This window comes from Maylandia zebra, linkage group LG14 (assembly GCF_041146795.1).
Source record: "Maylandia zebra isolate NMK-2024a linkage group LG14, Mzebra_GT3a, whole genome shotgun sequence".
Classification (NCBI taxonomy): domain Eukaryota; kingdom Metazoa; phylum Chordata; class Actinopteri; order Cichliformes; family Cichlidae; genus Maylandia; species Maylandia zebra.
Window position 1 is genome coordinate 3,116,527 of NC_135180.1, and position 12,183 is coordinate 3,128,709.

At 42.4% G+C, this 12,183-nt stretch overlaps 1 protein-coding gene across 1 annotated transcript; it reads right to left on the reverse strand.

The window, feature by feature from the left end:
- Window positions 1-2,348: 2,348 nt before the first annotated feature.
- Window positions 2,349-10,904, reverse strand: lhx1a (LIM homeobox 1a). Its single transcript, XM_004537987.3, has 5 exons — window positions 10,008-10,904; window positions 8,099-8,322; window positions 7,185-7,468; window positions 5,168-5,333; window positions 2,349-4,260 (listed from the first exon to the last, which is right to left on the reverse strand). The coding sequence occupies exons 1-5, from the start codon at window positions 10,175-10,177 to the stop codon at window positions 3,881-3,883; spliced, it is 1,224 nt and encodes a 407-aa protein (XP_004538044.1). The 5' UTR covers window positions 10,178-10,904; the 3' UTR covers window positions 2,349-3,880.
- Window positions 10,905-12,183: the final 1,279 nt, after the last annotated feature.

A 12,183-nucleotide genomic window follows, 5' to 3' on the forward strand; every position in this document is an offset into this window, starting at 1 on the left:
TGAGTGTTTTAAAGCAACAATAAAATATTTATGAAGCAACTTTTTTCACACTGAACCAAACAAAATGTTGCCAATAAAAATTAGGACCATATGCGATTTTAGTTCACTTCTTTGATTTCCTGATCAGCCGTTGTAAAATCAACATTTTCTTGAGATGGCTCTCTCTTCTTTTTCTTCTCAGCCACTGATAATGTCTAAAATGACTCGTAATTGCTAAAAGGTCTGATAATTCTTATTCCTAACAATTCTTTTAACCAATCAGTTTCTGTGGAGCATCTTTTTTCTTATTCTGAAAACAGATAAAAGGCACTAGGTGTTTAATGCACCTAGTGCCTTAAACACTAGGTTAACTCCCTCCTGATTTATACCTCTCTTTGTAAAATAGTAGGTGTTTGTAGACTATGCTGCCCAACATTACTAAAAAAGTCGAAAAAAATGGTCTGACTTAAACACATCCTTCTGTGTTTGATAAGAGGAGGAAGTGTAAAGACCAGTGAGGTGGCAAAACAAACAGCTCATCAGCAGAGGTCAGCTTATCAGATTTTGTTACACGACTGTGTATCACCCACTGGCTGAGTACTGAGCCAGGGAAATGAGGCTCAGCGATCAAGCAACCCGCTCCATTGATTAACAGCGTTTTCTCATTTCTGGCCAAGGAGCTGGCTTCCCCCAACATGTGTCATTTGTTTGAGAAGAAACGAGGCCCAGTGCCATGTGTTTGTGTGCTTATGCTACATTCGCTCCAAGGAGAGGATACACTTCCAGCTGAGCCACTCTACATTTAAAACTAGCAGCCAAATGCTTCTCATATGGAGAGTGCACCCCCCCCCCCCCCCCCCCCCTCCAAAAAAAAAAAAAACCCTCAGAGAATGTCAGTGTTTGTCTGCTGGGCCAGATCCCCTGTTGTACTCTAAAGTAAACCATTTTGTACCCCCATGCCATCCTTTAAGTATTAAAGCCCCCCAGCACACACACACACACACGCTGTCACTACTGTCACCCACCTCCTTCCCATCATCCTCTCTCATCACACACATGCACAAAAAGTGCACTTATTTTGGCTCCCAGTGGGTGTGTAGGCTATTCAAATGTCCTGACTCAGAGATTTAAAATGTCATTTAAAACCCATTCACTGCTGTTAAGGCTTATTTTATTTTTCCAGTATTAGCCTACAAGGTCAGTTTGCACCAACAGCTGATGAGCGATCAATAGGAGATTTGAATTTAAAGAGCTGTGGCCCTGGGGGCGGTCAGTCGCCGGTGCGTGGAGTTACTACGGTGGGTGGGTGGACTGGGGGGAGGGGGAGTTCTAAGCGCAGGGGCTCAACAGAGACCTATATCCTTCCACACACCCTTTACCTCCACCTCCCCAAGCTTGGTTAACTCTCAAGACCATGATTAATTCATGGTGGATTACAGTCTGGAGGCAGGGAGGAAAACTGGGATTGCATACAGTCCTAACTGCACAGGCTGGGGTTAGGGAGATAAAGGTTTCCCCAGATTCACACCACAATCCCACCGCCTGACTCGCTTCCGTACAAGTATGAAAATTTTTCCATTTTTCCTGCAAAAACATCACGCCTCGGTGTTTGGGCTTCTTGATTATTACTGCAGCTATGTTCGCCGAAATAAGTTGGGAGATGTCCTTCCCAGCCGCCAGACTGCACTGAAAGAACAGAAACCTACAGGGAATAATAATACTGGAGCCCGCTAAGAAAAGCATAACAAACACGAGAGCCACGGCCACAGCAATTTCATCATTGTCCTTCACAGTAGCACAGCTAACTGCTCGTGATTAGCTGACGACCTCGAGTAACTGAATGGAAGAATGTGAGGCTGGAGCCAAAGCAGCTGGAAGGAGAAACTGCATCAGCATGAGGAGTGTATTCACTCCCCCTTGTGTTCGCTGCAGCAAACTGGTCCACTGAATTCCTCCGTTGCTGGGAGAAAAAGTAAAATCAGCAAAAAAGTTTTTTTGTTGTTGTTCTGTTTGAGTTTAGGGTGTGTTGCAACACTGCAACAGGGACGAGAAGAAAACCCTGTGATGACAGGTAAGGATCATCATCACAAACCTACACTGCATGTTTCCATCACTCTTCTCATTTAGACTTCTGCTTTTGTTTCTTTCTGTCTTTTCATCATTTTCCACCAAATGCCATTTTAAACGTGCTCATCATTTTCGAGTCCAGTTATTCAGATTTAACCAATCAGCATCAGTGTCTGCAATTAAGGACAATTATTCCACAGTTCAAGAAACTGGACAAAAGCTGTAATGTACCTTCAATACTTTGTGATACACAATGCACTGTAATGTCTGGTATACTTTAAGATAGCTGCTCCCAAAAAAAATGACGTATATTTTCTAGTTTATTACAAACACATTTGTCAACATGTGGTATTTATACAGTGAATGGTCTAATATGCACTGGAGGTCACATAAGCTTAGGTTTATTGGAACAATAAAAGACATACCATGAGGGCTTGATATTCAAAGAGATGTAGCAGCTGCTTGCTGCATATTTGATCATCAGTTTTTAATAGTTTGGATTTTTCTTCTTTAAAGACACAAAAATAAAACCTAAGTATATTAACAGTTTTATGAATGTATCGTCAGCAGACTAAAAAAATTAAGAATTCGATTACTCCTTTTAACACTTACATTTTGTCTCAACACGTTCTGCGATGATGGTGCAAAGCACTTTAACAATATTTGTGCTATTTTTTTTATTTGTCAAATGTCTACTTTACTCGTGTTTTTATTTTTTTAACCTTTTTTGTAAACAACATCTCGTACAAACTAGCACAGTGAACCACAACCCCAGCAAATGTGTTTTTATCTCCGTACAATATAAATGAAATCAATACAAAAGTTTGGTTGGTTGCTTGGAACATTTTTATATGGATTGAGAGGTTCTAAAACGTGGTTTTCGAGACTTCTGGACTCCTGAATTGAATATATTACGTAAACAGTTGACTGTTCTAAGTCCCATTTAGAACCCCAGTAGAAGATTTTTAGAAGGTAGACTTCATCTCACCATTTCAAGTTCACTTCCATTTTTAATAAAGGGCTTGCAATCCATAGGGAGTCTTTTACTGGTTTGCCTTTTGAAGGCAGCCTTCTTCAGATTTGGTTGAAATTCTGAAACCGAAACAAACAAATAGTCCAGGCAGAGGAGAAAACTGTCATTTCTTCTGGCCTCCAGAAACATATTGTGAAAAAGGTTAAGTGTCAATATGGCAGAGCCTTGAGAGGCAAGAGGTCTGAGGAGCTTCTGAATAAATACAAGGGACGCGTCTAGTTCCTCGTACATAGTCTGAATGCCGCTCAGCCTTCCTACTGTGCCAGGTCAGCACACAACCAACCCTTAGCCCCTTTATTCTCTCTCTGTAAAGCTATTGAAGTCTTTGACAGTAGCTAAGGATGTTTTCATGTTTAGGACATATTACAGGAGATTTTGAAAAGGTTTTTTTTCTTCCTTTTTTTTAAGTGTTAGGGGTACTGGGGGATTGGTCGCTCTGCCGTGCCACTGACCGGAATCAGGAGGGGTAACAAGATGTCTCAGTCCAGTTTTTGGATGCAGGCTGGGTAGGGGTAAGAGTTGAAAGAAGCAATCAAAACACCCGAACGTAATGCTGCAGTGTTTTGGGGCATCATTTTTATGCTAAATATGCTCTCCTGTCAAAAAGAACAACAAATGGGAAAATAAATAAATAAATAAATATGAAATCACCAAAAAAAAAGGAGAAAAAATAGTTTATGGTACTGCCCTAACCCAGTCATTATCCGTGTCCCTGTTCTGGACTCAGTCCCCCAACACTTCCAGATCTCACGACCCTTCATTACTGAATCTCTGGCCAGCAAAGTCCGCTCCCTCGCAAAGCTACCACACAGTGCCCTCGTTCATTTCTGAGGGCGGGTGAGACAGATGGTTATTGTATCCGCTCCCGTTCAGTGACAGTGAGGTAAAAGGAGGACTAGGGCCGAACACTTCTGACGAGATGCTGTGCAGGGGCCCTGGGATGCCGGGCTCTGGGCTGGGAGAATCCCCTGGGTGGTGGGACATGATATCGGAGAAACGTTGCACCTCAGTGGAGGGATGGTGGCCCGGGAGCGGGTGGTCCATACCTCCAAGGGGGTTGCCTGTGGGGCCTGAGGATGGCACAAAGGGGAGATCAACTGGGGTCTGGGCCTGTGATGATGGTGGCCCCTGAGGGAAAAAGTCATAGTTCCCTGCTGGACCATAGTATTCACTTTGATAATCTGCAGATGCAAGAGAAGTAGAAAAAAAATATCACCATTAGCTCAGACTGAGAACAATGGGTTTGCAGAAGTAATTCCAGGGATGTTGAGGAATTCATTGAATATATATACATAGCTTGATTTGCATTAGAGAAAAAGAGACCTTCGCTGTGCTACATTAGTCACAGAGCACGTTACACTTAAATCAAAACTGCAATTGGGTGGGGAGAACAACGTGGCCACAAAATTAATTAAAATGGGGGCCATTTCATCAGCGATTCTACCTACTGAGACCAATTTTTTCAGCTCAGCAGAATATTATTAGACTTTTTGCTTCAGCAGGAAGGACAAAGGCCCAGACACAAATGGAATTCTCTGAAAATTAACAGATATTTCAAAGCATTTGATGAAATATTGCCGCGTTGGTATGAAATCACTCAGGTGTAAACTAACTTCACTTGAAGTGAATTCCATACTAAGCCATTTCTTAAAGCCTGTGGATGAGATGACCCAGACTAAAACATGTATAGCCTCTTTTGTTTGTTTTTGAATACATCCAAAATAACAGTAAGTAGGAAAACTACATCATTTTCACTGCTTGTTCATACATTTTAGTTTTTAACATTATGCACTCATTTGACATTTAATATTGTGTGAAAACAACGAAGACGGTTAAATGTGGATAGACCTAGTGTGCTCGCTACTCACTGGTCGTCTTTAAAAAGTGGCATAGACCTAAATAATTCCCCGGGAATAGGATAATGGCATATAAGACAAAACATTAAGAAGAAATGACCGGCTAATAGGAAATAACAGATGATGCATTGAATTGTTTTTAACAATTCAATGTTTGGCGAACACATTATCAGTCAGAACCAGGTTGAAATTTAACGTGTCAAAAAAGAAAGAAAATATTAAGCAACCATACCTCCATAGTAGGAGAAGGGTCCGTTGGGGATGAGCTCCCCAGGCTCCAACCGGTCACCCAGCGCCCTCATTCGCCTCGGGCTCCGGAAAAACGCGTGCCTCCGGGCGCCCAGTGCGCTCAGCTGCTTCATCCGCCTCTCTTTGGAACGTCGGTTCTGGAACCAGACCTGAACAAACGCAACCACACACACGCGTACGTGTGTATCACATCATGTGGCCCAGAAAATATGCAATAGACTGCTGACGCCATTTCGATTGCACGTCAATATTCTATGGCGAAAGACGAGAGGAGAGGCAGAAATGGAGATTATGGAAGGGGGTGGCCGGGGAGGGGTTAGAGCTGCTATTCTATGAATAAATATCTAAACAAACAATGGTTTGCTTGTTTTTTCTGAACATGCAAACAAACGTCGGCATTTAAATGTATCCTCATTGAAAGGAAAGTGTAATTAGGTATCATGTTTACCTTGGCACCTACTCCGCTGTCTTCTTATTAGAGTCAATAACCGCGCTGTATGCGGCAAGCGTGTTGAGCCAGTGCGTTAAATTCGCAAGGCTCTGCGGCGAAGAGGACTGCGCCCAATTATCGTTTAAGGAGCGACAGTCCCATCTAACCTCCCTAATGATCTTTTAACCCTCCATTTACTCCGACTGAAGGCTGCAGCAGCAGGGGTTTAAAATCTCCAATTAATACTTAATAGGCGGGTTGTTACCAATATATTACCGGACTCTTGGAGGTTATCATTTCCTAATCTATAGGCCGGCTTCCTTTAATTATGCTCTCCCCTTTCCTCGCTCAAGCGCACACACATTAAATAGCACTATCTCCCCGCTTCCACGTTTTCGGTATTACTCTACGTTAAAGCATTTTGCCTTTTTTTAAACAAACAAGCAAACAAACAAAAATGTATTCCCATAGTTAAAAAAATGACACTACTACTTTGACTACTTTGCAATAAATTTAGGGCTACGTTTGTGTGATTTTGGCGCGTAAATATAATTTATTTGAGACATTTTATTATTAGGTATTTCCAATTCTTGTGTCACACAATAGACTTTGAAAATAAACCATGATTTATAATAATATCAGTTGGGATTATCAATAATAATAATAATAATAATAATAATAATAATAATAATAATAATAATGATAATGATAATAATAATAATAATAATGATGATGATAATAACATACAGTTGGTTGTATGTGTCGTTTGTTGTTTAACTTGGCCTTCTGTAACGCACGCTTGTTGTGAGGATACAATCTGAAGACCCTTGAAACAGATTTGTGCCTTTCCACTTGGCTGAAAATGCTCACAGCGTGGCTAAATGTGGTCGCAAAACGTGATGGCAGCGCTGTGCCAGGACTCCTAGCGCTCCCAGCGCTCCCAGCACCTCGGCGCCAGTTGGCGACTTTGCCCCGTCGTGTGCGCCAAGAATCAAAAATACCCATATAAATTACCCATTTCCAAATCAACCTCGTCCATCGGCCAATCTTTGGCTTAATGAATTCGATGTGACCGCGCAGTTTGAAGGGAAGAGGCCTCGTTTAAAGAGGGGTGAAGGATATGAGAGGGGAGGCTTGGGGAGGTGGAGCCTCCCTGATGGGATGAGGGCCTGCTCGGTCATTGCTGTCTGGCAGCTTGGCTGGGACATTTTTCCATAAAATATAAGCTGTTACATCACACCTTTTAATGGGTGCGTAACACCCTATAAAACGGAAAAAGGCGCGAGCCCACCTCCTCAACCCCTGGGTGTCCCCTGAATCTATTTCCATAATATTTGAAAGCATCACATTGCACGATTTAGATGATTTACTACAGAATCGTGTTTAAATCACCGGGGACCACGAAAGTTATGATACTACATCAAGGATTGCATTAGGAGGCCGCATGGACCACACATTTAGAAACACGCATTTGATAAAATAATGATAATAAAAATAATGGTCTATATAGACTTATAGACTGAGTTTAGGCTGAAGCAGAGCTCCTGCTTGGGTGCAGCTGTTTCTTTACCTGGATGACCCTCATGTTGAGGCCCGTCTCCTGGGCCAGCTGCTCCCTGATGTGTCTGGTGGGTTTTGGAGTGGCGGCAAACGCTGCTTTCAGTGTCTCCAGCTGCTTGGCCTTGATGGTGGTCCGTGGGCCACGCCGCTTCCCTCCCAGGTTCTGGTCGTCGTTCTCGTTGTTAACGGTCTCCTTGTCGGACAGCGCGGCTATCTCTGTGTCCTTTAGGACCACGTCATCCTGTAGCTGGTCTTGAGAGTCTGGTGATAAACTCGGGTCGCTGCATGCCGTTACTGCAGAAACGACATCTAAATATTAGAATAATATTCACACAGCAGTGTTATCGTAGCAGTGAAGCGCCAGAGTCTCTAAAAGTGCATTTAACTCGGTGGATTATCACCACTGACAAAGTGCAAACACACGCTAACACTGCTAACTAGAAGTTATATTTCGGAATTATCGTTTTGTAGTGATGTTGTTTTGTGCTGAATTCGGGCCTTACTTGTGACATACAGCCATTTGTTTTACAAAATGAAAATTTACCAACAGCAGAATTTATGAATGCGGAGGAGGCTTAAATATCAAGTAAAAAATGCACAGTCTTAATTAGAAAGAAAGAAGGACAGAAAAAGAAAGCCAAATCTGACATTATGAAAATAAAACAGATTGAGCACAGCTACATATCAGGCCAAAAGAACCATCATCTGAACTGAAAAGAAAATATTTCGCGCTTTTAAACCATCGTGCGCTGTGTCATGGAAATGAGGAAGCCACTGTGAGGTTGAAAACGTTAAGTCCATCTTTAAAAATAAATAAACAAATAAATAAATATCTATCTATCTATCATTATTATTATCATTATTATTATTTAACTCGCCCTGCGTACACACACTCACAGAACACACGTGCAGGACTCTGCATACCTGAGAGGAGGTTGGTGTCTTTTACACTGGTGTTGTTTAGGTAATCGTCTTTGCAAACGAATTTGTTCTCGTCTATGATGTAGAGCTCCTCGCCGGTGGAGAGCTGCTTGTTGCACATCATGCAGGTGAAGCAGTTAAGGTGAAACACTTTGCTCCGGGCCCTCCGGACCAGGTCGTTAGGAGAGATGCCCTGCGAGCAACCGCCACACTTGGTGCCGAACCGCCTGCGGGGGATGGAGGTGGTTACTCCTGCTATTAAGGGTGTTCTGCATTTTTAATTTATTGTTTATTAATGTATTTGCTTTAAAGAGACAATGATCTAAACATTTAGCAAGGAAAAACACCAAAGTGATGGGGCCGACTTATATAACGGACACAAAAATAAACGTTCAAAATAAACATCCGGAAGTTATAATTGTGTCTTAAGGATACAAATCATCTATTTCTGTCTTGCTCTCTCTCATATATATCTTTGTATGATATACATATTTTATTATTAATCCATCCTATTAAATATCAGCGTAATTTAAGGAATGAAATCGAGTCATAAATATTGTTAAATGTGACATTTTAATTCCATCATTATTTTAACGGATCAAAAATAATGAAGATTCATACAGAGATAGTTTTTTTATTTTAGGAGATTTCTATATCACATGCTATAATAATAATAATAATAATAATAATAATAATAATAATAATAATAATAATAATAATAATTTGTGCTATAATTGTACTTTTAATTATTTTTGTAAAAGAAAATGCTGACCAGTAGCTTTGCCTCTTTAAAAAAAAAAACATAAAGCCAGCAAACAAACAAACGCGAACTCCTCTCTGCATTAACCTTTGCACAAAAATTTCATCTGTTACATTTTTACCTCTATTTTACATGTTTTTTGTGTGTCTTTGCAAACACGTATTTTAAGCGTCGAGCTTCAGTAAATAAACCAATTTGAGGTGTCTTTAAAAACTAGGTTGGATTTTGGCTCATAAATTATCACCCTGCCATCTACTTCACTGTTAAACAATGTTTGCTGAGTTGCGTGCGGTGCTTGTTGACTGCACGTCTGTGATTGCATCGTCTGCGGACCTGATCTTTTCAACTAGTTTACTATTCAAATCCACTTATCACGTCCTCCTCAGCCAGACTGAGCAAACACACCGGGCAGCGGTTTCTCTAGCGCCGGTTTGATGCTCTAAGCTCCCACGACTGCCAACAAGCTGTAAAAAAAACCCAACAAAAAAACCCCTTCAAGTGTGATTTCCTCGATTTCCTAACAAACCCTCCCCCTGCTGAGAGTGAGCGCACACGCGTTTAATGTTGCTGCTCCTCTTTTGTTGCTGTTTTTGCATAAGAATCCAAGTTAACAAGCTTTCAATTACTTACTACTAATCAAAAGACGGGACGGGTCGTTTTATTCGTTTATTTAGAGAATTCAAAAGGACATTCTCTTTGTTACCTAACCAGATGTTCTGTCATTTTTGTTTGTGTTATCTTTTAGGTTTTCTTCACTTATAATTGAGCAGATTTGAACTGTAACAGCAGTCTGAGCCACGAAGAAATACTTTCCTTTTTTTGGTGGTCACCTACAATTAATAGACTATATTTTCAAATGGTAAATAACGTGGAAGATACAGATGTTTCCACTAAATTTGCGGTAGACTGAGGTCGTTTGCAGTTTAATCTAATGTTTGTAGGGTTTCTTATATAGTTTTCTCGTCTCACTGTGTGCCATAACTACCTTTGGTCCTTCTTTTGAAAATATATAAATATCTTTATATAATTTCCTTCATGGTTTGTCCCTGCTTACCTGCTGCGTATTATTCGTATGCAAAAGAAAAGTAAAAGAGCGAAGGAGTACAAAAACATTACTTTTCAAAGGGTTTCTGCCATCTTCATCGAGCTTACCTAAAGAAATCGTTTTTGCAGTATAGTCTCCCTTCTCGAGAAAAACATTTCTCTGTCAAATTGCATTTGCACTCGCAGCATTGCACGCACTTGACGTGCCAGGCTCTGTCCAGCACGTTGAGCAGAAAGCGGTCCAGGATAGGCCTCTCGCAGCCGGCGCAATGGACCATGGCTTTGGCTGGGCAACAACCCCCCCACAAACGAAGCAAACACACAAACCAAATCAACAGCACAGGCCGAGCATTGACCGAGTATCTGCTCTCTCCCTCCCCGATTCGCCTGGAGCTCCTGGGTCAAACGTGCGCAAGAGAAGCCAGTCGATCAGGTGTCACCACAGATTTCTCCCTGCATGCGTAAAAAGACTCAACGTCCCAAAAAGCAAAGAACCAGGAAGGGTTGGCGATCGCGTCCTCACTGGAGGAAAAGTCAAAAGGTTGAAAAAAATAAATCAGTCCTTTTATGGATCCGTGGCAAAATTCAACCAAGGTGTTCAGCACAGGAAGCTGCCGATCGGCTCAGGCGAGAAGAGGGGAGCCGGTTTGGTTGTCCCGGTGACGCATCGGCCAAAGAGAAGAGCGTCGTATGGCAGCCAGTGCTGACAGAGGCTTCTAATAAAACGATTTTAGGGCAGAGCTGTCACACAAGAAGACACGCACGCCTACAAATAATTCAGAGTACTTTAACATGGCATCTTATCCACTGTTCAAAACCCGGCGAGAAACAAAATCACACAGCCAGAAGATGAAAAAAAGAGTGTTTCCCTTCCTCTCTGTTGGATGATCCTGGATGTTTGGTTTGTGATAGGATGCTGGGACTCGCCGGTCGCTCCGGTTGTAATCAGTGTGCTGGGATGCCCCTCGATCTCCAGTACCGTGCGTACGCAAGGATGCGCTCGATCTCTAGTACACTGTCTTGGTCCTAAAGCTCCAACCCAGCCTTATTTCCAGCCTCCTGACGTCAGGCCGCAGCCGGACCAATCAGCGCTGTGCCATGGAAGCAACCATCAAGCCGCCCCATCATAACCCAGCGAGGACTCTGCCTGCTATTTATGCCACACACTCAAGATAGCAATTGTCAAGAATTTCCCTGCAAACTGTCATATGTTAGTGAATGTGTTTGGAGGAAGGAGCCGCGGCGGAGGCGAGCAGCGCGGAGGGAGACACAACGTTTCCGCTGCTGAGCAAAGTGTCTTTTGGCCACGAGGAGACACATGAGGGACAAATCTGAGCAGGTAGAGACTATATAGTGGCGTCTTCTGAATAAAGAGGCTGGTAGCGCATACTGCATGGCGGTGGTTCCCTTGTTCATTGCTGTAAAGTTGTTGATGTGTGATTGCTTTATTATTTAATAGCTGGAGGCTTCGTCATTTTAAAACAGAAAAAAGTAGCTGTATGTTAAAATCTTAGCTGCCAGCCTTGCAATTGAACGCACCATGCATTAGGTAAATGTTTGATTACGCAGCGGGAAGCCGCACACTGCTGAGATCTTATTAAGCGATGACTGGGTTCAGGAGATGTGACGCTTTTCTGTCCTTAGCAGTAGCACATACACACCAGCCGCTTTCTCTTTGGTGTGACTGAGAGGAAGCATGGAAGTGAAAGACGGAGAGGCTCTAAAGTTGACAGCTTGCTCTCTTCGCCAGTCGGGAGCTCGCGACCCAGACGATTCATTAGGGACGTCCAATCCACTTTAAGTTCACCTTTAGTAAATAACACCACGAGCCTAAAAGCCGGCTGGATTATTAGCCGTCTTTTATGTGTTGTTGATTATTTACAAGCTTGGAGGATTTAACACTTTTTTTCTTGCTCAATTAAATTAGCTTTGGGGGGAGGGGGGCATGCTCGTTGAATTAATGGATTTCGTCCCACTATCTGGCCAATATTTGCATTTGAAAGTAGTATTGAGTAATTAATCAGAGACTGTTGTGTGACAATAATTTAATAAATTCATTTGCAGCAAGAAAACGACGCATTTGTCGTCGCTGTTAAAACAAAATCGTCTTAAAGTAAGTGCGCACTTTAAAGAAGAACCGATGACCCGAGGATACCCAGTCATTCTGTAGCAACAGCCCGCCAGCACCTTTTACATATGGCTGCTTCTCATGTAAAACACCCGCTCATTCACGTCCAGCTGCCTCCCTCCCGGGCCGGCGTCTGGGGAGCGCCCCTTCAACAGG